Source organism: Saccopteryx bilineata, chromosome 7, assembly GCF_036850765.1.
Source record: "Saccopteryx bilineata isolate mSacBil1 chromosome 7, mSacBil1_pri_phased_curated, whole genome shotgun sequence".
NCBI lineage: Eukaryota > Metazoa > Chordata > Mammalia > Chiroptera > Emballonuridae > Saccopteryx > Saccopteryx bilineata.
In genome coordinates this window covers 90,883,126-90,910,949 of record NC_089496.1, presented here as the reverse complement: position 1 = coordinate 90,910,949, position 27,824 = coordinate 90,883,126, and the positions used below count along the sequence as shown (strand labels likewise).

The following is a 27,824-nucleotide window of genomic DNA, read 5'->3' as shown; positions in this document are numbered from 1 at the left end:
TACATGTGGCAGGCTTTCCTAATGAGGGAGACTTGACCTCTGTGTTCAAGGCAGTCATTACCTCTTGCCAAAGTGTTACATTATTAACACATTCCCTGTTATAGAAAAAAGATCCTCACTTGGAATAAGGAGATCTAGATTTATGTTCTAGCTCCTCTGCTATCTGGTTTTGTAAACTTAGACAAATTGCTTTTTGTTTATTCACAAGATGTTTATTAAGGTCCTCTCATGTACCAGCACAGCACTCTGCTAGCTGCTGAGAGTATTGTTTGAATAAATCAGCCATGACCCTTGCCCTCAAGGAACTGGTAACTTCTCAGAGCTTCAGCTTCCCTATCTGTAAAACAAGAGAATTGAACTTGAGGATTATGGTGGGTACACTGTCTGCCTTTTAGTATACTCCTTTATCTGTTATCAAATGATTAGGGAAAAGAAAGCTTCACTGCGGCAGGGTGTCCATTTGAAAGAGATTCTGTTGGCAGAGAGTCCTTTTGTAGTCCTTAATCCCCATAATTAAATCCCCACGTTTTCACTATAGGGGAAAAGCTTTTGTGTTTCCACAAAAGTTAGACTACTGAGGGTAATTCATAGGAAGCTTTTTCAGGTCAGGGGAGATGTGTTTTAACCGAATGTAAGTATAGGGCAGATTTCACCTAGCGGGTGAACCTGCTGGAATTAGAAGAGCAAAGAAGCTGAGGTAGGTTCAGCCTCTGGACAGTGACTTTTCGACAACTGGAATGTGAAATTAGATTTATCCCTTAAATTGGGTATGCATGTTTTGTGATCTTAAGATAGTCTCATACTAATAAAAAAAATTTTTTAAAAAAAGAAATAGTCTCATACTCCTTTCTGTTCTTCAGTTTCTGTGTTTAAAGTAGAAGATTATAAAAAGAATGTAGTGTGTATAGCAAGAGCATAGACTTTGAAGAGTCCAACTCAAGGTGTGTAACCCTTGGGATGTAGCTTAACTTCTCTAGTCATCAGTTTCCATATTTCTAAATTGGGGATTATAATAGCACCTCATAGGATTGTTGTATGAATCAATATATGATAGTCTTAACATATCTAAACTATACATTATCAATATATGAATATTGTAAGAAATCTATCTAATACTCTTTCCCTGCCACCGTGGAGTTTGCATGGAGGCAGAGGTATGGTGTGTTCAAGATTTGGCTCCACCTATAACCCACCACGTTGGCCAAGGAAGGCATTGCTGCTGGAAGTGTGATGGACATCAATTCTGCTTTATAAGAGGTGCTGAAGACCACCCCTTCCAAGATGGCCTAGCATGCAGAGTTTGCGAAGCTGCCAAAGCCTTAGACGAGCTCCAAGCCCACCTTTATGCACTTGCATCCAACTGTGATGACTCTGTGTATGTCAAGTTGGTGGAAGCCCTTTATTCTGAACACCAAGTCATCCTAATTAAGATTAACGGCAAAAAACTAGGAGAATGGGTAGGTCTCAGTAAAATGAACAGAGAGGGAAAGCCCAGTAAAGTAGTTGGTTGCAGTTGTATGGTGATTAAGAACTATGGCAAAGTCTCAGGTGAAGGATACCATTGAGGAGTACTTTCAGTGCGAGAAATTAACAAATGAACTTGCCTTTTGTTTTAAAAAAAATCTAGTAAAGGTTATTATAGAAAAAATAAACAATTATGATAGAATAAAAAGCAAAAAGAAGTTTGAAAATGTTAGAATACTACCTGTGGGGAAATCTAAATATTAAGAATATTCTGGCCTGACCTGTGGTGGCGCAGTGTGATAAAGCGTCGACCTGGAACACTGAGGTTGCCGGTTCGAAACCTTGGGCTTGCCTGGTCAAGGCACATATGGGAGTTGATGCTTCCTGCTCCTCCCCCACTTCTTTCTCTCTGTCTCTCTTCTCTAAAATGAATAAATAGGAATAATTTAAAAAAAAAAAAAAAAAAAAAAAAAAAAGGACCTGTGGTGGCGCAGTGGATAAAGCGTCGACCTGGAAATGCTGAGGTCGCCAGTTCGAAACCCTGGGCTTACCTGGTCAAGGCACATATGGGAGTTGATGCTTCCAGCTCCTCCCCCACTTCTCTCTGTCTCTCCTCTCTCTCTCTCTTTCTCTCTCTGTCTCTCCCTCTCCTCTCAAAAAAAAAAAAAAAAAAAAAAAAAAGAATATTCTGGCCTGCCCAGGTCATAGCTCAGTGGATAGAGCATTGGACTGGGACACAGAGGACTCAGGTTCGAAACCCTGAGGTCACCGGCTTGAGCGTGGGCTCATCCGACTTGAGTGTGGGATCATAGATATGACCCCATGGTCACTGACTTGAGCCCATACGTCACTGGCTCGAGTCCAAGGTCACTGGCTTGAGCAAGGGGTTACTCTCCACTGTTGCTCCTGGGTCAAGGCACATATGAGAAAGCAATCAATGAACAACTAAGGAGCCACAACAAAGAATTGGTTATTTTCATCTCTTTCTCATCTTGCCTGTCTATCCCTCTCTCTGTCTCTGTCACACACAAAAAAGAATATTCTGAAAAGTTAAGATTATAATAAATGACATTGACTTCCCCAAAGCTGCTGGTGCACCACACAAAACTTTATTACCAGCCAAATCCAGTGCAAGAACATAAAATAATAGGACAGTTTTGATATGCCCAAACCTTGTAACTTCAGTACTTCTGAAGTTGGGAACTCCTACACCAAAAAAACTATTGCATGTTCCAAAAGTTTTGCCAGAGAAGGAACACACCAATCATGGAGTGATTTTTTTACAGTAAAGGGCAACAAAAAAAAATATCATTTTAATTCCTGGAAGTATACAAAGTATTATAAAATACTACTGCCTTTTCCTTACCACTAGATGGCAGAAATGACAACTACATTTATTTTCTAAAGGGTTAGTTGACCATGTTTTAAAATTAAATTGATGTTCTTTAAATATTTATATTCATGTTATTTTTCTGTAAGTAAACATATACAGTAGTTTAAAATATTTTACTGAGGCCTTGGCTAGGTGGCTCAATGAATAGACAGTTGTCCTACTATGCCAAGGTCACGGGTTCCATTCCGGGTCAGGGCACATATGAGTTCCATTTCCGGTCAGAAGCAACCAGTGAGTGCACCATTAAATGGAACAACAATTTGATGCTTTTCTCTCTTCCTCCCACCTCACCCCCGTTCTCTCTCTCTCTTAAATCAATGGAAAAATAATTTCTAATATTTTATATTGATTAATTTTGCTTATTTTTCAGTGCTAATGAAGGCACAGGACATTTTAAGGTATTTTATTTTTTATTTACTTTATGAGAGGACCTTGTAACACAAATTAAAGAGTCAGGTTAGCAGTCGTAGAGAGATTTTCTTATAATGAAGGGTGCTTTATAAATAACAGTTGTATGAAATATGCCCTCTTACAGTAGTTTTATGAGAAAACTACTTTGTTTGTTCTTCAGATCAATAGTCTAAGGAAGAATAAGTGACTCATTTTTAAAAGTTGAAAGCTAAATGCTATGTTTATTTGGTGATAAAAAAATGTTTTAAAGCAATTTTTTGCATAGTTGGCATTTAGAGTTAAATATGAGCTTAAAATTTTATTTGCATGTACCATTTTTAGCTCAGGTTAACCTGCCCCAACTTGTTACTTGGCAAGCTTATTTTTCTTTTAATTCTGTATTTATAATGGAGTTCTAGTTAAAGGTTTTGATATTATAGCTCAGTATTCTCTACTACTTAAAAAACTGTGTTTATATCTTATCTTTGAGTTCAAATAAGTATGTCTGACTAGAATGGTTCCTGGTTATTAAACTTTTACCATGTAGATCAATAGCATGAAAATCATAAACCCTATTCAATTTAAAAGCATTTCACAAAGTACTAAGTTCAAAAAAAATATTTTTTTTTCTTATCAAAAGACATTTAATACAATTAGTTTTCAACAACCCCTTAGTGGTCCACATCTACAAAGATATCCAGTCCATCCAACCCCCCTCCAAATCCCACCCCCACAGAAAAGCACATACTTACCAGAATTTTTAGCAAGTATGGTTTGAGAATTTGTGGTTTTTGTGGGGTTTTGGGTTTTTTTGTTTTAAGTTCAAAAATTTTTAGGAATCATTTTTTTAAACTTTTTTTTTAAACTTTTAATTATGGAAATTTTTAAACATACTGGAAAGTAGACAAAATAGAACCTTCATTTATCCATCATCTAGCTTTACCAATAAACTGATGGCTAATAGGATTTGTCTTATACCTCCATCTACTCACCTTCTAATATTCTGAAACAAATTATCATCATTTTGCTACCCAATCTGTAAATATTTTAGTATTCTTTTAAAATGCCTTTTTTTTGTTGTTTTGTTTTGTTTTTGTATTTTTCTGAAGTTGGAAATGGGGAGGCAGTCAGACAAACTCCTGCATGCGCCCGAGACCGGGATCCACCCTGCACGCCCACCAGAGGGCGATGCTCTGCCCATCTGGGGCGTTGCTCTGCCCATCTGGGGCGTTGCTCTGTTGCAACCAGAGCCATTCTAGCGCCTGAGGCAGAGGCCACAGAGCCATCCTCAGCGCCCGGGCCAACTTTGCTCCAATGGAGCCCTGGCTGCGGGAGGGGAAGAGAGAGACAGAGCAGAAGGAGAGGGGGAGGGGTGGAGAAGCAGATGGGCGCTTCTCCTGTGTGCCCTGGCCGGAATCAAACCCGGGACTCCTGCACTCCAGGCCGACGCTCTACCACTGAGCCAACCGGCCAGGGCTTAAAATGCCTTCTTTTAATGACCACATATTATACCAGAAAAAGTTACAAAAATGTCAGTATCATGAAACATAAAAATAAAGTGTCAGAACTATTCTAGATTAAAGGAGATGACAGAAACTTGACAGTTGCAATGTATGATCCTTCATTAACAATAACTCTTAAGTGCTTACTATGTGCCAGGAATTAATTGTTGTTTACCTATATCTATCACTTACCTCATGCTAATTCTGTGAGGTAGATACCATTATTCCTACTTTACAAATGGGAGCATGGAGACGTAGAAAGGTTCACCAGCTTGCCCAAAGACTTGCAACTAGGAAATGAAAGAACCAGGGTTTAAACCCAGGCAGTCAGTCTGTCTCTGGAATTACCCGCAGTTACCGTCTATACTGTCTGCTACACTGTGGTAATAAGCGATGGATCTATTGTCAGGAAAGGTCTTAAGAAACCAAACCACAGGTCAGAAACCTGAGTACTGTTATACGGAAAACACATGTGCCTCACCTGTCTAGATCTTCTTGGTAACCATTCTAGAATGACTCCCTCTCTGCTAGTGCTAAAAAAACACTGCTCAGATTTTCCTAAAAAGATACCCATTTAGTTCTGGTTACTTCAGCTTTTCGTTTGCATTAGATAATATCCTTAAAATTTATGTAGAGAGAGTGGCTGGGTATGCATTAATTTCTACTTGAAAACCTGTGGTCTCTCCACCTGTTACTTCAGATCATTGGGTCAGATTCCAGCCACATATGTCTAGATGTTAATCTTTTTCTACTTAAAAAATAAAACCCTCTATTATAAAAAATTTTAAACTTATACACAAGAAGACAGAGTAGTAAAATTAATGCCCATGTACATATTACTCAAATAATTATAAACTCATAACCAATCTCAATTCATCTATGCCTTCATTGCTGTTCTTCCCATATATTTTTGAGGCAAATCTCAAACTATATCTCAGTAAATAATTCAATTTGTTTCTAAAAGATAAGGACTTCTTATGGACATTGTAATGATACAAAATTTTTAAAAATTAGCAGTGATACCTTAATCAAATATCCACATGCCATTTAAATTCCATACATTGTCTCTTGAAAACTGTTTTATACATTAGTTTAGATCAGGATCCAGATAAGATCTATACATTTTGTATTGGTTGATATATCTTATTTATAGCCCTTTTTTTTTCTTTTCTCTTTTTTTAGTATAGCAGTTCCTCCATCTATTTTTCCTTAGAGTTTTTTTGTTGAAAAAAACAGGATTTAGACATTTAATTTTGGGTATTCTCTCTCTTTCAATAAATTTTACTTAGTTATTATTTTTGATGAGGTTGTAAAATGAACCAATAAGCCTTATTTTATTAAAAATTATTAACATGCTTTTTAGAGAGGGGATGCTAAGCAGAAAATTTTTTTCTTTGATAGCTAAACTAATATTTTATAGTAACTTCTTGATAAATCTGTTGAGTCTTTGCTCTAACTTTTTCTTTAGAGTTTATACATTTTTTGTATATTTAATCTGAAAATATTCATTTGCAGCCATTGGAAAAGAAGTTTGTCCGAGTCTCAGGAGAAGCAACTATTGGACATGTAGAAAAATTTCTCAGAAGAAAAATGGATCTTGATCCAGCTTGTCAGGTAGAGTACATATGTGTAAAAGGACAGGTAAAGTAGTGAGGTTACCTTTGGCATATTTAAGAAAGAATTGTGTCTAGGATTTCATGCAGTGGCTTTTGTCTTACAGTATTGTAAATGTTGTATATGCTAATTAGAATTAGTACACAGTGATTTCTACCCCAACTTCAATCATATTTGACTTACTGTTTCTCATACCATTGATGACCATCTATCTACCAAGACACCTAGAAGAGTAAAATAACTAATATAGAACCTATTAGTTTTTTGTGGGTTTTTTTGTATTTTTCCGAAGCTGGAAACGGGAGAGACAGTCAGACAGACTCCCGCATGCGCCCGGGGATCCACCCGGCACGCCCACCAGGGGCAACGCTCTGCCCACCAGGGGGCGTCGCTCTGTCGCGACCAGAGCCACTCTAGCGCCTGGGGCAGAGGCCAAGGAGCCATCCCCAGCGCCCGGGCCATCTTTGCTCCAATGGAGCCTCGCTGCGGGAGGGGAAGAGAGAGACAGCGAGGAGGGAGAGGGAGAGGGGTGGAGAAGCAGATGGACGCTTCTCCTGTGTGCCCTGGCCGGGAATCGAACCCAGGACCCCTGCACGCCAGGCCGACGCTCTACCACTGAGCCAACCGGCTAGGGCCCTAGTACCTATTAGTTTTAAAGACTGGAAAAAAAAAAACTCTAATTCTAGCTATATAATTTTGTCATTGTTTTAAGATGAAAACCGCTATACCCATGTATTTTTTAACATAAAGTATAAATATACTCATAGGTCTAGTGATGTGAGCCAGTAAAAATGCACATTTATATATTTTTGCTTTTTTAAAAAAGTTTTTATTGGCCCTGGCTGGTTGGCTCAGTAGTAGAGCGTCGGCCTGGCGTGCAAGGGGTCCCAGGTTTGATTCCCGGCCAGGGCACACAGGAGAAGCGCCCATCTGATTCTCCACCCCTCCCCCTCTCCCTCCTCTCTGTCTCTCTCTTCTCCTCCCCGCAACGAGGCTCCATTGGAGCAAAGATGGCCCCGGGCGCTGGGGATGGCTCCTTGGCCTCTGCCCCAGGCGCTAGAATGGCTCTGGTCGCAACAGAGTGACGCCCCGGAGGGGCAGAGTATCGCCCCCTGGTGGGCAGAGCGTCGCCCCCTGGTGGGCGTGCCGGGTGGATCCCGGTCGGGCGCATGCGGGAGTCTGTCTGACTGTCTCTCCCCGTTTCCGGCTTCAGAAAAATACAGGAAAAAAAAAAGTTTTTATTGATTTTAGTGAGAGGAATGGAGAGAGAGACAGAAACATTGATCTGTTCCTATATGTGCCCTGACTGGTAATAGAACTGGCAACATCTGCATTTCTGAATGATGCTCTAGCTAACTGAGCTATCCAGCCAGGACTATTTTTGCTTTTAAATTAGTCCAATTTAAAAGGGGTTTTTGTTCTTCATTTGTAAAATTTTATAAAACAATTTTTATTTAAAATACCTATTTGCTGTATAGTAAGTTAATATTTTAAAGCTGGCTGAAATTTTGCTGATGTTTTTAATGCCAGTATTTACTGGTATTAAATATATAGTAAATATCTATTAAAACCAATGAAATGTGACTTCTCTTACTGAGCTTAACATAATGCTGGCTGTGTCTCATGGCATCTGAAAAGTAGAAATGACTATCACCTTGTAGCTATAACATATGTCAGGTTATTCTTGTTATTTGATTAGAAATAGCTGTTTAGAGACTCCTGGACAAAGAACTGTGAGTAATCCCATTAACAGTTTATTATTTCTAAAAGCTGAAGTTGCAAGAATTAAATCTAGTGTGTAGAATAACTAAAGTAGCATCCAAAAGGGCGTTTTCTAGGATATAGATTATGTCCTCTGGCTGGATATTAATCAGAGCACAATTACTATTTTAAGTTTCACATTTGATGTTTTAAGAAATTTGGTAGCCAGAGCTGTAAATTGGTTTTATTGTGTATAAAAGTGTGGGTTTATTTTTTCCTCTTATCATAGAATTTAAGGCTTTTAGCATTTTGAAATAAAATGATTAAAAATATTTGTTTCAACTTTTAATTTTCTTGGTCAACACCTGGCTCTCTAGGTAAATATTTTTGGCCTATTTGGATACTGTATAGCTAATAACATTGATAAATTACTATTCCACCAAAATGTTAAAATAATAGAACAGGTCCTGGCCGGTTGGCTCAGTGGTAGAGCATCGGCCTGGCATGCAGGAGTCCCAGGTTCGATTCCCGGCCAGGGCACACAGGAGAAGCACCCATCTGCTTCTCTACCCCTTTCCCTCTCCTTCCTCTCTGTCTCTCTCTTCCCCTCCTGCAGCCGAGGCTCCATTGGAGCAAAGTTGGCCCGGGCGCTGAGGATGGCTCTGTGGCCTCTGCCTCAGGTGCTAGAATGGCTCTGGATGCAACAGAGCAATGCCCCAGATGGGCAGAGTATCACCCCCTGGTGGGCATGCAGGGTGGATCCCAGCCGGGCGCATGCAGGAGTCTGTCTGACTGCCTCCCCGTTTCCAACTTCAGAAAAATACAAAATAAAAAAATATATAAATAAATAAATAAATAAATAAAAAATAGAGGCCCTGGCTGGTTGGCTCAGCGATAGAGCGTCGGCCTGGCGTGCGGAGGACCCGGGTTCGATTCCCGGCCAGGGCACATAGGAGAAGCACCCATTTGCTTCTCCACCCCTCCACCTCGCTTTCCTCTCTGTCTCTCTCTTCCCCTCCTGCAGCCGGGGCTCCATTGGAGCGAGGATGGCCCGGGCGCTGGGGATGGCTCTGTGGCCTCTGTCCCAGGCACTGGAGTGGCTCTGGTCGCAACATGGCGACGCCCGGGATGGGCAGAGCATCGCCCCCTGGTGGGCAGAGCGTCGCCCCATGGTGGGCATGCCGGGTGGATCCCGGTCGGGCGCATGCGGGAGTCTGTCTGACTGTCTCTCCCTGTTTCCAGCTTCAGAAAAAAAAAAAAAATAGAAAAGAGAATTATCAAATCTGCTGACCTGTTAATTTGTGTCTAAAATGATTCACCTTGTCTGACCTGTGGTGGTGCAGTGGATCAAGGATCGACCTGGAACGCTAAGGTCGCTGGTTCAAAACCCTGGGCTTGCCCAGTCAAGGCACATATGGCAGTTGATACTTCCTGCTCCTCCCTACCTTTTATCTCTCTCTCTCTGTCTCTTTCTCTCTCTGTTTCTCTTCTCTAAAATAAATATAATAAATAAAAATAATTTTTTTTTTTTTTTTTTACAGAGACAGAGTCAGAAAGATAGATAGACAGGGACAGACAGACAGGAACGAAGAGAGATGAGAAGCATCAATCATTAGTTTTTTCGTTGCACATTGCAATACCTTAATTGTTCGTTGATTGCTTTCTCATATGTGCCTTGACCGCGGGCCTTCAGCAGACCGAGTAACCCCTTGCTTGCGCCAGCGACCTTGGGCTCAAGCTGGTGAGCTTTTGCTCAAACCAGATGAGCCCTTGCTTAAGCTGGTGACCTTGGCGTCTCGAACCTGGGTCTTCTGCACCCAGTCCGACGCTCTATCCACTGTGCCACCGCCCGGTCAGGCAATACAAATAATTTTAAAATAAAAATAAATTTTAAAATGATTCACCTTCTAAATACAAGAGAAAGTAAAAAGAGTTACTTCTGTTTTGAGCAAAACATTGAGTTAGTTAACCGTTAATCAAAATAAAATTCTTGGCACTTGAGTCTGCTATTCTGACCTTCTTTAAACTAGTTGGTACCAGATAGGAAATGTGTGCTTTGTTTACAGGACTGTGACATTCATATACGGTTATTTATAATACTATCAGGAATGACTGACTACTAGAAGACTGTTAAGTGATAAAATACCTTTTAAAGTTATTTATAGCAGATGAAAGTAAAAAAGACAGTGTTGAAACATAAAAATACAGATTGTTTGTTCTTAAAAAAGATTTAAGTTAATTCGAAATCAGAAATCAATATAATTACCTGAATTAATTTTTTTCACATAGAAATCCCAGTGTCTGTGAATTACCCTGGTTGATTTTGTGGTGTTTTGAACTCATTGGTGTCCTTTTTTTTTTTTGGTGATAAAGACAGACAAACATGCAGGAAGGGAGACAGATGAGAAGCATCAATTCATATTTGCATCACTTTAGTTGTTCATTGATTGCTTCTCATATGTGCCTTGACTGGGGGGCTCCAACCAAGCCATTGACCCCTTGCTTAAGCCACTAACTTTGGGCTCAAGCCAGTGACAATGGGATCATGTTAATAAGCCCATACTCAAGCCTGCAATGCCAGGCTCAAGCCAGCGACCTTGGGGTTTCAAACCAGGGACGTCAGCATCCCAGGTTGATGCTCTATCCACTGCATCGCCACCAGTCAGCCTCATTGATATCTTAATATATTTTGTTTTTTTGTTACTCCTGTATTGTATTCTTTTGTAGATACATTGATCTTCAGATTTTATTTGTTTTTATGAAATAAGATTTAGAAAATATATATCAAATTAACTACTAAAAATTCTTTATATAAAAGATATGATATTAGCCTGACCTGTGGTGGTGCTGTGGAAAAAGCATCGACCTGGAATGCTAAGGTCACCAGTTCAAACCCCTGGGATTACCTGGTCAAGGCACATATGAGAAGCAAGTTAATGACTTGCCCCCCTCCATCCTTTCTCTCTCTCTGTCTTCTATCTAAAATCAATCAATAAAATAATCTTTAAAAAAAAAGATGTGATATTAGATTTTGTTGTTAACTCTACCATAGTTAATTTCATCGTAAAAGATAGTTTCTTCTACTTAACATCACATCTTAAGAAACTAGATAAAGAAGAATAAAGGCAACCCAAAACCAGCAGAAGAAAGGAAATAATAAAAATCAGAGCATAAATAAATGAAATAGAGAACAGAAAAACTATAGAAAAAATCAATAAAACAAGGAGCTGGTTCTTTGAGAAGATCAACAAAATTGACAAAACCTTGTCAAGACTCACTAAGGAAAAAAGAGAAAGGATTCATATAAACAAAATCCAAAATGAAAGAGGAGAAATCACCACAGATATTATAGATATACAAAGAATTATCGTAGAATACTATGAAAAACTATATGCCACCAAATTTAACAATATAGGAGAAATAGATAAATTCCTAAAACAATATAATCTTCCTAGACTGAGTCACAAAGAAGTAGATATCCTAACCAGACCCATTAGCAGGGAGGAAATAGAAACAACTATCAAAAACCTCCCAAAAAATAAAAGTCCAGGGCCAGATGGCTATACTAGTGAATTCTATCAAACATTCAAAGAAGGTTTGGTTCCTGTTCTACTCAAAGTCTTCCAAAAAATTGAAGAAGCAATACTTCCAAACACATTTTATGAGGCCAACATAACCCTCATACCAAAACCTGGCAAGGACAATACAAAAAAAGAAAACTACAGACCAATATCTCTAATGAATACAGATGCTAAAATCCTAAACAAAATACTAGCAAATCAATTACAACAACACATTAAGAAAATAATTCATCATGATCAAGTGGGATTCATCCCTGAATTACAGGGGGCTGATTCAACATATGTAAAACAATTAACATAATACACCATATCAACAACAAAAAAACCATACGATACTATCAATACATGCAGAAAAGGCATTCGATAAAATACAACATCATTTTATGTTTAAAACACTCAACAAAATGGGTATAGAAGGAAAATATCTCAACATAATATAGGCCATTTATGACAAACCATCAGCTAACATTGTATTAAATGGCAAAAAACAAAACATTTTCTCTAAAATCAGGAATAAGACAAGGCTGCCCACTCTATCCACTCTTATTCAACGTAGTGCTGGAAGTTCTAGCCAGAGCAATCAGACAAGAGAAAGAAATAAAAGGCATTCATATTGGGAAAGAAAAAGTAAAGGTTTCACTTTTTGCAGATGATATGATCCTGTACATAGAAATCCCCTAGGACTCCACAAAAAGACTATTAGAAACAATTAACCAATACAGTAAGATCACAGGATACAATATTATACAGAAATCTATTGCCTTTTTATATGCCAACAATGAAACTTCAGAAAATGAACTAAAAAAAATAATCCCACCCTGGCTGGTTGGCTCAGTGGTAGAGCGTCGGCCTGGTGTGCAGGAGTCCCGGGTTTGATTCCCGGCCAGGGCACACAGGAGAAGCACCCATCTGTTTCTCCACCCCTCCCCTTCTCCTTCCTCTCTGTCTCTTCCCCTCCCGCAGCCAAGGCTCCATTGGAGCAAGGTTGGCCCAGGGACTGAGGATGGCTCTATGGCCTTTGCCTCAGGCGCTAGAATGGCTCTGGTTGCAACAGAGCAATGCCCCAGATGGGCAGAGCATCACCTCCTGGTGGGCATGCCGGGTGGATCCCGGTCAGACACATGCAGGAGTCTGTCTGACTGCCTCCCCGTTTCCAACTTCAGAAAAATACAAAAAAAAAAATCCCTTTTATGGTTGCAACAACAACAAAAAAATACCTAGGAATACACATAACAAAAAAGGTAAAAGACCTATATAATGAAAACTACAAAGCATTGTTAAAGAAAATTGAAAAAAATACAATGAAATGGAGAAATATTCCTTGTTCTTGGATAGGAAAAATAAATATAGTTAAAATGACCATATTACCCAAAGCAATATACAAATTTAATGCAATTCCCATCAAAATTTCATGTCATGGCCCTGGCCGGTTGGCTCAGCGGTAGAATGTCGGCCTGGCGTGCGGGGGACCCAGGTTCGATTCCCGGCCAGGGCATATAGGAGAGGCGCCCATTTGCTTCTCCACCCCCCCTTCCTCTCTGTCTCTCTCTTCCCCTCCCATAGCCAAGACTCCATTGGAGCAAAGATGGCCCGGGCGCTGGGGATGGCTCCTCGGCCTCTGCCTCAGGTGCTAGAGTGGCTCTGGTCGCAATAGAGCGACGCCCGGAGGGGCAGAGCATCGCCCCCTGGTGGGCAGAGCGTCGCCCCTGGTGGGCATGCTGGTTGGATCCTGGTCGGGCACATGCGGGAGTCTGTCTGACTGTCTCTCCCCGTTTCCAGCTTCAGAAAAATACAAAAAAAAAATTTCATGTCATTTTTTTAAAAAATGGAACAAAAAATCAGGTTTATATGGAACTATAAAAAACCTTGAATAGCCAAAGTAATCCTAAGGAGAAAGAGTTAAGTTGGAGGCATTACAATACCTGGCTTCAAATATTACAGAGCCACAATAATCAAAACAGCATGGTATTGGCAGAAAATGGAACAGAATAGAGAGCCCAGAAATAAAACCACATATATATGGTCAAATCATCTTTGATAAAGGAGTAAAAAAAACACAATGGAGAAAAGAAAGCCTCTTCAATAAATGGTGCTGGGAAAACGAGAGTCACGTGCAAAAGAATGAAACTCGATTACAGTTTGTCTCCTTGTACCAAAATTAATTCAAAATGGATCAAAGACCTAAATATAAGATATGAACCAAATTACATAGAAGGAAACATAGGTACTAAACTCATGGACCTTGGCCATAAAGAACATTTTATGAATTTGACTCCAAAGGCAAGGGAAATGAAGGCAAAGATAAATGAATGGGACTACATCAGATTAAGAAGCTTTCACACAGCAAAAGAAACTGGCAACAAAACAGCCAACTAAATGGGAGATGATACTTTCAAACAACAGCTCAGATAAGGGCCTAATATCCAAAATGTACAAAGAACTCACAAAACTCAACAACAAACAAGGAAATAATTCAATAAAAAAATGGGAAGAGGACATGAACAGACACTTCTCCAAGAAGAAATACAAATGGCCGATATATGAAAAGATGCTCATCTTCTCTAGCTACTAGAGAAATGCAAATCAAAACTACAATGAGATACCACCTCACACCTGTTAGATTAGCTATTATCAACAAGACAGGTAATAACAAGTGTTGGAGAGGCTAAGGAGAAAAAGGAACCGTCATTCACTGTTGGTGGGAATGTAAAGTAGTACAACCATTATGGAAGAAAGTATGGTGGTTCCTCAAAAAATTAAGAAGAGAACTACCATATGACCCAGCAATCCCTCTACTGGGTATATACCCCCAAACTCAAAAACATTGGTACGTAAAGATACATGCATCCCATGTTCATTGCAGCATTGTTCACAGTGGCCAAGACATGGAAACAACCAAAAAGCCCTTCAATAGAAGATTAGATAAAGAAGATGTACATATATACTATGGAATACTACTCAGCCATAAGAAATTATGACAGTATCATTTTACAACAACATGGATGGATCTTGATAACATTATACTGAGTGAAATAAGTAAATCAGAAAAAAACTAGGAACTGTATGGTTTCATACATAGGTGGGAAACAAAATTGAGACCATGGACATAGATAAGAGTGCAGTGGTTACCACGGGGAGGGGGAAGGAGAAGAGTGAGGAGTGGGGGGAGGGGAGGGGCATAATGAAAACCAAATAAAAGGTGACGGAGGACAATTTGACTTTGGGTGATAGGTATACAACATAATCAAATGTCAAAATAATCTGGAGATGTTTTCTCTGAATCTGTACTCTAATTGATCAATGTCACCCTGTTAAAATTGTCTGAATAAAATTAAATTTTAAAAAGATAGTTTCTTTTTTTCTTATTTAGTCAGACCATAACACTATTAAGTTGTTTCCAAGTCATTTTTTAAAGAGACTTTAATATATCAAATACTATATTCCTACCATTCATCTTATTTTCTATTGATACTAAATTGAGCATCTATGTACTTGGTCTTAAGGAGTACAAAAATGAGACAGAAAATTAACCCATCAGGAGACTGAGAGTTGTGTGGTAAAGATATGCAAATGAACAACTGGATGACAATAGGATATGATAAGTGCAACAACAGCACAGAATATATGATTTAACTCTGAAGGGATGAAAGAATGGATTTGAAAAATAGTTAGGAATTTCCCTGACAGAAGAAACAAAAGAGTATATATGAACAAAGAAGAATGAGCAACTGGCTCATTTGGTTAAAATCTTGTCTTGGAAGTTCTAATGTGATCTTGCTTTTAAAAAAAAGGGAGAGGGGGTTTCTTTCCTCCTTAAGACTACCTGCAGCCTGACCAGGCGGTGGTGCAGTGGATTGAGCATCGGACTAGGACATGGAGGACCCAGTTTCGAAACCCTGAGATTACCAGCTTGAGTGCGGGTTTTTCTGGTTTGAAGAAGGGCTCGCCAGCTTGAGTCCAAGGTTGCTGGCTTGAGCAAGGGGTCACTCAGTCTGCTGGAGCCCCTTGGTCAAGGCACATATGAGAAAGCAATCAATGAACAACTAAAGTGCCACAACAAAGAATTGATGCTCTCATCTCTCTCCCTTCCTATCTGTCCCCCTCTCCGTCTCTCTCTGTCTCTGTCACACACACAGACACACACACACACTCAAAGGTTGCTTTCAGCCCTGTCTGGGTAGCTCAGTTGGTTAAAACATTGTCCTGATATGCCAAGGTGTGGGTTTGATCCAGGGTCAAGGCATATAAGAATCAATCAATGAATGCATAAATCAGTGGAACAAAAAATTGATGTTCTCTCTTTCCCTCTTTTTGCCTAAAATGATTTTTTTCTCTTTCATCTTTATCTAAAATTTTTTTTTTTTAGAGGCAGAGATAGACAGGGACAGACAGACAGGAATGGAGAGAGATGAGAAGCATCAATCATCAGTTTCTCGTTGCGCGTTGCGACTTCTTAGTTGTTCATTGATTGCTTTCTCACATGTGCCTTGACCGTGGGCCTTCAGCAGACTCAGTAACCCCCTGCTGGAGCCAGCGACCTTGGGTCCAAGCTGGTGAGCTCTTTGCTCAAGCCAGATGAGCCCGCGCTCAAGCTGGCGACCTCGGGGTCTCGAACCTGGGTCCTTCCGCATCCCAGTCCGACGCTCTATCCACTGCGCCACCACCTGGTCAGGCAAAATTTTTTTTTTTTTCTTAAGTGAGAAGCGGGGAGGCAGAGAGACAGAATCCACATGTGCTCCAACTGAGATCTGATCAGCAAGCCCCCTACTGGGCAATGCTCTGGCCATCTGGGGCTCTTGCTCCATTGCTTGGCAACCGAGTTATTTTATTTAGCTCCTGAGGCAGTCCACGAAGCCATTCTTGGTGCCCACGGCCATCTTGCTCCAACTGAGCCATGCCTGTGGGAGGGGAACAGAGAGAGAGAGAAGTGAGGGGGAGGGGTATAGAAGCAGATGGGCGCTTCTCCAGTATGCCCTGACCAGGAATCAAACCCAGGACATCCACACACTGGGCTGATGCTCTACCACTGAGCCAACCAGCCAGGGCCTAAATTAATATTTTTAAATGCCTAATGTTTAAAAGAAATTTTAAAAAGAAGGCTACCTTCAGGTTATATTCAGAAATATTATAGTTAATCTTTCTACCTAAGACTTGATACTCTGGAGGATAGGCAAGTTGTACAGAAAAGAGTTAGCAAAGCAAACCTGAGGCTGCTGTCTTTAGAAGGGCCTGCTTACAAGGTTAGCCCTTGTCTAGCATCTAGGAACTTGATTTGCAAAAAGTTCTCTACACTAATATGAAAAGTTCCCTAACTGATAAGGGTGTTTCATTGTGCCTGACTGTATAAACAATGGCTCTGTGATGATACCTGCTTTTCTTTTGGGAGTTTGGAATTTGGTAGTTGCTAGGCAGAGAATGCCAACATGACCAGACCTCAGTAAAAACCCTAACCTCTGAGCCTCAAATTGGCTTTCCTGGGCAATAACATTGCATAAATTGGCTGCATTTCCCCTATAGAGAAAGGAGTAGTCAGGGTATGTCTCCTCTGAACTGGGAAAGGAGAGCATAGGGTATATCTTCTCCTGGACCAGGAGGGAAGAGTGTGTGAATTTCTCCAGATGCTGCCTACATTTCCCCACTGTTCATCTGGTTGTGTATCTTTGCTGTGTCGCTATGATAAATTAAAACTGATCATGCCGAGTTCTCTCAGTCCTAGCGAATTACCAAATATGTGAGTCATGTTTGTGGAACCCTCAGAGATGAGAATCTGTTTGAATGAAGTCTGTTTATGAAATATTTATAGTCAAGTATCTTTTTTTAAATCAGCATTTAAATTGGAAGCAATTTAAATGTTTATCAGGAAAATGGATATGTAAATTATGATGGATTCATACAGTGGAACACTATGCAGCTATTAAAGAGAAAGAAAGCTAACTATGTACTCCAAAAGATGTTCATAGTATATTAAGGTTTTTTTTTTATTTTTAAATAAAGAATATTTGTAGAGCAATAATATGTGGTATTATACCATTTTTATAAAAACAAACCCACATGCACACATAGCATCTAGGACCGTGCATATCTAACTGTTAGTAATTGGCCAACCTTTGGTGGGGGTTAAGATTAAGTGGAAAAGAAAAATATAGTAAACAAACCATAAATGTATACCATGTGGTGAAGCCCCCTAAGAGCAATGGTCTCTGCGTTGTTGACTACTTAATAAATATTAATATCATGATAGTTTCCAAATTCTTTGATTTTTCATGGATCTGTGTTAAGATCTATCATTGCTTCCCTCTTTTCTTTTTTTTTTTTTTTTTTTTTTTTGTCTTTTTCTGAAGTGAGAAGCAGGGAGGCAGAGAGACAGACTCCCGCATGTGCCTGATCGGGATCCACCCGGCAAGCCCACCAGAGGGTGATGCTCTGCCTATCTAGGCCATTGTTCCATTGCAACCAGAGCCATTTTTTTAGTGCCTGAGGTAAAGGCCATGGAGCCATCCTTGGCACCTGCCTTGGCTGTGGAAGGGGAAGAGAGAGACAGAGAGGAAGAAGAAGAGGAGGAAGAGTGGAGAAGGAGATGGGCGTCTCTCCTTTGTGCCCTGGCTGGGAATCAAACCCGGGACTTCCACACGCTGGGCTGACGCTCTACCACTGAGCCAAATGGCCAGGGCCTATCATTTCTTTCTTTTTTTTTTTTATTCAGTGAGAGGAGGGGAGGCAGAGACAAACCCCTTCATGGGCCCCAATCAGGATCCACCCAGTAAGCCCACTAGGGGGCGATGTTCCACCCATCTGGGCACTGCTTCGTTGCTCAGCAACTGAGCTCTTCTTGATGCCTGAGGCAGAGGCCATGGAGCCCTCCTCAGCACCCTGCACCAACTTGCTCCAATCCAGCCACAGTTGCAAGAGGGGAAGAGAGAGAAACAAGAGGGAGGACGGGTGGAGAAGCAGATGGGCACCTCTCCTGTGTGTCCTGACTAGTAATCAAACCCGGGACATCCACATGCTGGGCCAACACTCTACCACTGAGCCAGCTGGCTAGGGCCATATCATTGCTTTCAAGTCATTTTACAAACAAGTATTGCTCTGCCTATTTTAAAACTGGTAAGCAGAAAACACAAAAGTTGTTATTGATTGGAAATTATGCATTATGAGATCGCATAGGAGTTGACATATTATGACCCCTGGGCCAAATGTAGCCTGTTTTTACACATAAAGTTTTATTGGAATACAGCCATACTGTAGCTTTTCATGCTACAATGGCAGAATTGAATAGATATAACAAATCCTATGCCCTACAGCATCTAAAATATTTATTATCTAACCATTTACAGAAAGTTTGCTGACCCCAGATATGCACTTAAGGCTTTGGAGAAAGATACCCAAAGGAGAAAGGGAAAGATAACATGGGGGCAGACCTGAGTTTAGATCTATATTTTGCTACTTACTAGCTTTGTGTCTTTAGGACAGTTTAATGCCTTCACCTCTTAGTATTCCTATCTGTAAAATGTGAGTTATAATACCTAGGTCAGAGGAATATGAGGATTAGATGAGATGACATGTCAAGTACATAGTATAACATATGATGTACATAGTGGCTGCTCAGTTAAACGGAGCTGTTTTTACTCTTCTTCCTAGCCATGCTTAAGGTTTTAGGGGGATTAACATGTTGACAGACTTTTAGAGTAAATAGAATTTGAAGGTAGGAAATCTGATTAGGAGGTGGTTTAAACCTAGGGGCTGCATTTGAAAGGATATGAACTTAAGAGGAGTTATAAACTAAGAAGCAACAGGGCATGGCAGCTGATTGCATGTGACAAGCTAAGAAAAGGAAAAATCAGTTAGAGGTTTAGAGGACAAGGAGAAATTTCATTCCATAAACTAAACAAGGACATTAGGAGATGGAGCAAATTAAGGGAGATATAGTAATAATATTATTGAGGACCTGATTCTATTTAAGACAATGGGAAAAGAGCACTCAGTGACAGGCAGAGAGAGATTAAAAATTTGCTTTTCTATCTTAACAAGTAAGTGTACTGAAATCTTATTGTGTTATAGTATATAACTATATAACAATATCATTCTTTCTAGAACATTCTATATAAAAGTAGCTTTATCTTAGAGTTTTGACATTATTAAAGGTCTGAAAAGACCTTTGTAAGATTATTCCATCTATAAAACAGTTCCCTTAGTGTGTGTTAGACTTTCCACTGTTGGAAAATGAGATATGTCTTTTTAGAGAATTATTCAAATAAATAAGGATTGCCTTTTTAAGCATTATATACCCCTTTAATCATTTTATTTTTGAACTTTTAAAAATACAAATTATTCTGTGTCACCTTATCTAAATATATCAAACATGATTTAATTTGTTCTCAGTGATTCATTTTGAATATTGACTGTGCTGTGCTGATGTTCTGCTATGTCCTAATGCTTTTTCCATTTTACTTTGTTTATTTACTCTTGTAAAAAGTTTCTAAAATCTTTCTTGAGTATTTAATCAGTCTAAAATAGCAAAGTGTAGTTAGTCTGGAAATAATGATGTTTACTTTTCTTAATTTTTCATGTGGATTTTTGAAGCAGTAAAACATCTGGTACTATATTTGCCTGTAGGTAGATATCATCTGTGGCGACCACTTGTTGGAGCGGTACCAAACTCTAAGGGAAATCCGACGTGCAATAGGTGATGCAGCAATGCAGGTATGTCTAAGACTTTGCCAGCCTTCGTGCCTAACTGGCAAGGTTTTTGTTGTTGTTGTTGTTGTTTTTCCTGTATTTTTCTGAAGCCGGAAACGGGGAGAGACAGATAGACTCCCGCATGCCCCCGACCGGGATCCACCCGGCACGCCCACCAGGGGGTGATGCTCTGCCCTTCCGGGGCGTCGCTCTATTGCGACCAGAACCACTCCAGCACCTGGGGCAGAGGCCGAGGAGCCATCCCCAGCGCCCGGGCCATCTTTGCTCCAGTGGAGCCTCGGCTGCGGGAGGGGAAGAGAGAGACAGAGAGGAAGGAGAGGGGGAAGGGTGGAGAAGCAGATGGGCGCTTCTCCTGTGTGCCCTGGCTGGGAATCGAACCCGGGACTTCTGCACGCCAGGCCGAAGCTCTACCACTGAGCCAACCGACCAGGGCTCTGGCAAGGTATATGATGAAAGAAAAAAGTTTCATGTTATCAATAAAGTTTTAATAAATATTATACAATTTTCTTAACCCTTTGAGTAGTGAGTTTTTTTCGCGCTCGCTGACCCCAGGAGTGAGTTTTCTTTTCTTTTTTTTTTTTTTTTTTTTTTTTTTTTTTTTTGACTTTTCTGAAGCTGGAAATAGGGAGAGACAGTCAGACAGACTCCCGCATGCGCCCGACCGGGATCCACCTGGCACGCCCACCAGGGGCTACGCTCTGCCCACCAGGGGGCGATGCTCTGCCCATCCTGGGCGTCGCCATGTTGCGACCAGAGCCACTCTAGCGCCTGAGGAAGAGGCCACAGAGCCATCCCCAGCGCCCAGGCCATCTTTGCTCCAATGGAGCCTTGGCTGCGGGAGGGGAAGAGAGAGACAGAGAGGAAAGCGCGGCGGAGGGGTGGAGAAGCAAATGGGCGCTTCTCCTTTGTGCCCTGGCCGGGAATCGAACCCGGGTCCTCCGCACGCTAGGCCGACGCTCTACCGCTGAGCCAACCGGCCAGGGCTGTGAGTTTTCTTTTCAAAAAATGAAATTAGTTCCAGTTCCAGTTTTATTAACTTAAAGCTTAGTTTGTTTTTTTTTTATTTATTCATTTTAGAGAGGAGAGGGAGAGACAGAGAGAGAGAAAGGAGAGACAGAGAGAGAGAAGGGGGGGAGGAGCTGGAAGCATCAACTCCCATATGTGCCTTGACCAGGCAAGCCCAGGGTTTTGAACCGGCGACCTCAGCATTTCTAGGTCGATGCTTTATCCACTGTGCCACCACAGGTCAGGCCCCAGTTTTATTAACTTAAAATCATGTTTGTTTGATAACCAATTTATAGAAACAAGAAAAACATACATTTGCCTTTTTTTAATGTTGCCTTACACATTTTTAAAATAAATCAATTATACTCTGGATGGTCAGGAGGCACGAGGACGTACATGAATGTTCATACTACTCAAAGAGTTAAAATTACCAAGACTATAAGTAATAAAGCTAATATTTTTTGAACACTAACTGTGTGTCAGGCACTTTTCTAAATGGTTTATATGAATTAGCTCTTTTATTAGAGAGTCAGAAAGAGGGACAGATAGGGACAGACAGACAGGAATGAGAGAGATGAGAAGCATCAATCGTCAGTTTTTTGTTGCAACACCTTAGTTGTTCATTGATTGCTTTTTCATATGTGCCTTGACTGCGGGCCTTCGGCAGACTGAGTAACCCCTTGCTGTAGGCAGAGATCTTGGGTCCAAGCTGGTAAGCTTTTTTTTTTTTGCTCAAACTAGATGAGCCTGCGCTCAAGCTGGCGACCTCTGGGTCTCGAACCTGGGTCCTTCTGCATCCAGTCCGATGCTCTATCCACTGCGCCACTGCCTGGTCAGGCAAGACATATACCTGTTTTAACTCAAACCCCTTCCTGAGATTTGGAACACTATTGTTACTCCCCAAGAGTTCTTTTTTATTTTATTTATTTATTTATTTATTTTAGCAAGAGATACAGAGACAAAAAGGGAGATGAAAAGCATCAACTTACAGTTGCTGCACTTTAGTTGTTCATTGATTGCTTCTCATACGTGCCCTGACCAGAGGGCTCCAACTGAGTCAGTGACCCCTTGCTTAAGCCAGTGACCCTGGGGTCATGTCTACGATCTTACACCCAAGCCAGCGACCCTATACTCAAGTTGGCGAACCTGCTCTCAAGTTGGATGAGCCCACGCTCAAACCAGCGATCTTGGGGTTTCGAATCTGGGTCCTCAGCATCCCTGGTTAATGCTCTGTCCACTGTGCCACCACCTGGTCAGGTCACTCACTGTGGTTTTATAGTTTCAGAAGACCATGAGTGGAGACATCTAAATATAAAATGTAAATAATATTTATATTTACATACATTTATATGGAATATAAATATAGATATATAGATATAAATTTGAATTATAAGTAATTATCTAATAAAGTGATTTTATAAATGTATTAAAGTTTTGTAGATTTGAAACAGCTTGTAAGCTGTACCTTCAGTTTTATATCTATATATGAATAGTTTGCAAATGATATTTTCCTTTCTGAAATATAACTACATGCAAAAAAATATCTAAAATATGTATATTCATGTAAAAATGTTTATAAAATTTTTCTATTTGTGTTATAAATATGGTGTGAAACTATGCTTTATTGGGTTATTCTGTGTTTTAAATTATTAGAGTTTAATTTTTTTTTTTACAGATGCAGAGAGAGATAGAGGGACAGAGAGACAGGAAGGGAGAGAAATGAGAAGCATCAGTTCTTTGTTGCGGCTCCTTAATTGTTCATTGATTACTTTCTCATATGTAGGCCTTGACCGCGGGCCTTCAGCAGACCGAGTAACCCCTTGCTCAAGCCAGCGTGGGCTCAAGCTGGTGAGCCTTGCTTAAATGAGATGAGCTAATGCTCAAACTGGCAACTTTGGGGTTTCGAACCTGGGTCCTCTGCATCGCAGTCCGATGCTCTAGCCACTGCGCCACTGCCTGGTCAGGCTTTAGTTTAAATTTTTTTAAGTAGGCATGTTTTCTCTGGTTTACTGCTGGTCTCAACATTCTTTTTTGACTTACATACCTAACTCACATGTTTATTTTTGTTACTTTTCTAGCCCTCGTGAACATTTGAATTTGTGAACATTTTTGTAGAATTCTGGTGAGCTTTCCTCAGAGCTGCCAGGAGCAGAAACCAGACTACAATGAGCTGAGCAGTGAATGAGGAATGAGGAAGTAGAGCCCTGGGAAAGCTGAGCAAAGAAGGGACAAGGGATAGCTAGAGCAGGATCGGGAATGTAAGGCGTACGTGCCATCGCTCCTCTTTGTCACTCAAAGTAGGCCAGTTGCTCGTGGCACACTTCCCTAATGAGTCTTTTCTTAAAGCTAGTTTTATAATAGATTAGCAAATAGTACCTTAAAGAAGGTGGATTGCTTGCTGGATACAGCCTTGGTGAGAGCACAATGAATTAAGAACTGATATCAATACAGGAAATAGACCAAAACAGAGAAAACAACTCAGAAGCACAGTATTTAGTCATTTAGTGTAGGGTTAAGTCAACCGCTGACTGAGGACATTACTCAGTTACAACACAATATAGTACTGTTTCATAGTGATGACTCCAGATATCAAGAGTTAAGTTTTACTGAATTGTCTCAAAGGAGGAAGTAAAATATATGATGTATTAAATAGGTAAGAGTTCCAAAGTTTTGCCTGACCAAGCAGTGGCACAGTGGATAGAGCATTGGACTGGGACGCGGAGGACCTAGGTTCAAAACCCCAAGGTTGCCCTGGCTGGTTGGCTCAGTGGTAGAGTGTTGGCCTGGCGTGCAGGAATCCCAGGTTCAATTCCCGGTCAGGGCACACAGGAGAAGCGCCCATCTGCTTCTCCACCCCTCCCCCTCTCCTTCCTCTCTGTCTCTCTCTTCCCCTCTCGCAGCCAAGGCTCCATTGGAGCAAAGTTGGCCCGGGCACTGAGGATGGCTCTAATCAGGCACTAGAATGGCTCTGGTTGCAATAGAGCAATGCCCCAGATGGGCAGAGCATCGCCCCCTGGTAGGCATGCCAGGTAGATCCCGGTTGAGCGCATGCGGGAGTCTGTTTGACTGCCTCCCTGTTTCCAACTTCAGAAAAATAGAAAAAAATAAAAAATTTAAAAAAACCCAAAGTCACCAGCATGAGCATGGATTTATCTGGTTCGAGCAAAGCTCACCAGCTTGAGCCCAAGGTCGCTGGCTCGAGCAAGGGGTTACTCGGTCTGCTGTAGCTGCCCTCCCCCCAGGCACGTATGAGAAATCAATCAATGAACGACTAAGGTGCTGCAACAAAGAATTGATGCTTCTCATCTCTCTCCCTTCCTCTCTGTCCTTACCTGTCGCTCTCTCTATCTCCCTCTGTCTCTGTCACCAAAAAAAAAATGTTCCAGAGTTTTGCCTGACCTATGGTGATACAATGGGTAAAGCATCAACCTTGAATGCTGTGGTCAACAGTTTGAAACCCTGGGCTTGCCTAGTCAAGGCGCATATAGGAGCTGGTGCTTCCTGCTCCTTCCTCCTCTTTCACTCTCTCTCTCTCTCTCTAAAAATGAACAAATAAAAAAGTATTTTAAACAATGCATTTTTTAAAAAAAAGAGTTCCAAAGTTTTCTCACTTATAATAGTAGTGAGCTGCATTTATGTGTAAGTAAATATTTCATATCTTAGCAGATCCATGATGCTTTATAATAATTAAGTCTTTTTTTAGAGAAGTCCAATGCCTGGACTGTCTGTTTAGTAGTCTGTACAGAAAGAAAGGTGAATCTCTTTTAGTTCTTTTTGGATAACTATTTAGCCATAAACAACCCCTGGCTAACTGTGGATACCTGGTAGTTTCAGAATTGTCTCCTGGGAGTTATTAAAAAGGCACACTAACAGAGAGTATTTGGTGATGAGGTGAGTGTATAAGCAAGTTTATTTATCTTAGACCCTTTTCTTGGATCCTTTATTCTCTTTAAAGAATTTTACAGCCTGACCAGGTGGTGGCGCGGTGGATAGAGCCTCGGACTGGGATGCGGAAGGACCCAGGTTCAAGACCCCGAGGTCGCCAGCTTGAGCACGGGCTCATCTGGCTTGAGCAAAAAGCTCACCAGCTTGGACCCAAGGTCGCTGGCTCAAGCAAGGGGTTACTCGGTCTGCTGAAGGCCCGCGGTCAAGGCACATATGAGAAAGCAATCAATGAACAACTAAGAAGTCGCAACGCGCAACGAAAAACTAATGATTGATGGTTCTCATCTCTCTCCGTTCCTGTCTGTCTGTCCCTGTCTATCTCTGCCTCTAAAAAAAAACAAACAAAAAAACCCAAACAATAAAGAATTTTACATTATGGCCTTACATTCTGGTGGCGCAGTGGATAAAGCATTGACCTGGAATGCTGAGGTTGCCGGTTTGAAACCCCGGGCTTGCCTGGTCAAGGCACACATGGGAGTTAATGCTTCCTGCTCCTTCTCTCTCTCTCTCTCTCTCTCTCTCTCTCTCTCAAATGAATAAAAGTTTAAAAAAAAAAGAACTTCACATTAGTGTTGGGGTATGAAAAACAAACTGTCATTGACTTATTTATATAGTTTTCAAATAACTGCAAAACACTTTTTTTTTTTCCTTTTAGGATGGCCTTCTGGTCCTTCATTATGGTCTCGTGGTTTCTCCTCTGAAAATTACTTGAAGATTCTAGGAGTGGAGGAGAGAGGAGGGAAACAAAATCAGGTGGCTTCTGTAGGATTACATCTCACCAAAGATTTTCACACGTAATTGTTACCATTTTGTGCTAAGACAGACATCTGTTTTCAGCACCAAGCATTATAATATGTATAAGTATAACTTGGAATGACGGAATGCATCTGTTTTACTAATGACTATATATAAAAAGCATCCATAGCTCAGGGGGAAAATTTTTAAGTACTGAGTTTTTAAATTCCTTGTGATTTCAAATCCTATATTGATTTTGCTTCCAAATCTTTGTTGTAAATTTATTACTGTTTCTTTTCATTGAGCCATATCCCTTTTAAGTTGGTGGTTTGGATTCTGCTTTCTGCAATGGTGTCAATTGGGCAGGAAATAAATATGCTCTTGAAATGAAGATTCAAAGCCAGTCTTTGTTGAACTATGTACATAGGCTGTACCCCTCAGACAAAGACCGAAATTGTCAGCCACTTATGTGTGTTGGCATATTTTGAACTCGACCATTTTTTTTTAACCAACATCACTACTAAAGAGGTGTTACTCACTTCTAAAAGGGATAAGTTACCATTATCCTGTGTGAAGAGACTGTCTCCCTTACGGTTTATGGCCCGTACCATAAGCCTTCAGTGTCATAAAGACTTCTTTAACATATCTTACAACAAGGGGGTGCCTCTTTGCAATAATATTTCTATTCCTAGAATGTTAATTTGAATAGCATTCATTTTATTTGAGTACGTAATATGGTTATTAATACCTTGTAATGACACTGCTTCTGAAAGTAATAAAAAATTCGAGAAGTTTACAGAAATCTTAGTCATTGTTTCCTCAGTAAGTCAGTTTAATGTTTGTTTTTCCATTACTTTGCCACTGGGATAAAGAATATGGGTGAAGCCTGACCCGTGGTGGCGCAGTGGATAAAGCGTCGACCTGGAAATGCTGAGGTCGCCGGTTCGAAACCCTGGGCTTGCCTGGTCAAGGCACATATGGGAGTTGATGCTTCCAGCTCCTCCCCACCTTCTCTCTCTGTCTCTCTCTCCTCTCTAAAATGAATTTTTAAAAAAATTAAATAAAAAAAGAATACGGGTGTATGAGACCTCACTCGCTTGCATACAGAGATTTCAGTTTTAACATTTTGCCTAAGATTAGCATTTTGATAACTTTCTAAAAGAAATATTTTGTAGACCCTGTTTCATTACGAAGTTTCCAAGTTGCCTAGAAACAATTACAATTGGGTAAAGATTGGCAATTATTTTATAAAGGATTTGTTATTGTGTTAAATCTCTTTTAACATTTAATAAATTTTTTAAAATAAAAATTTATTTTAACCTATTTTGAAATGTTTGTGCTTATTGTGGATTAAAAAAAAACAAAACCCTGTTTAGGAGATAAGGTATTACATCAAATTTGAAATGTTTTTGCTTATTGTAGATTAAAAAAAAAAAAAACCCTGTTTAGGAGATGAGGTATTACATCAAAGTTAAACCTTGCTGTCAAATAGGTTATTTTTTCTTAGAGTGAGAAAGGAGAAGCATCAACCTGTAGTTGAGTCACTTTAGTTCATTGATTGCTTCTCATACATGCCTTCACTGGGGGGCTCAAGCCAGTGACCATGGGATCATCGATGATCTCACACTCAAGCTGGTGACTCCACGCTCAAGTTAGTTATCCTGCGCTCAAGCCAGGTGAGCTGTGCTTAAGCCACAACCTTGGATTTGAACCTGGGCCCTCAGTGTCCCAGATCGATACTCTATCCACTGCGCCACCACCACTCAGTCTCAGATATTTTATAAACATCTTTACCTT

The 27,824-nt window shown here is 40.5% G+C and overlaps 1 protein-coding gene and 1 pseudogene across 1 annotated transcript in view; both read left to right on the top strand.

Annotated features, from left to right (window-relative positions):
- PCGF6 (polycomb group ring finger 6) overlaps positions 1-27,274 on the top strand; it is a 35,662-nt gene extending 8,388 nt beyond the window's left edge. Inside the window, exons 7-10 of the mRNA XM_066240024.1 lie at positions 3,228-3,255; positions 6,265-6,363; positions 20,259-20,345; positions 25,948-27,274. Coding sequence (XP_066096121.1) covers positions 3,228-3,255; positions 6,265-6,363; positions 20,259-20,345; positions 25,948-26,004 — 271 coding nt within the window. The 3' untranslated portion in view covers positions 26,005-27,274. The remainder of the gene's footprint in view (positions 1-3,227; positions 3,256-6,264; positions 6,364-20,258; positions 20,346-25,947) is intronic.
- LOC136310672 (small ribosomal subunit protein eS12 pseudogene) lies at positions 1,189-1,728 on the top strand (annotated as a pseudogene).
- Positions 27,275-27,824: the final 550 nt, after the last annotated feature.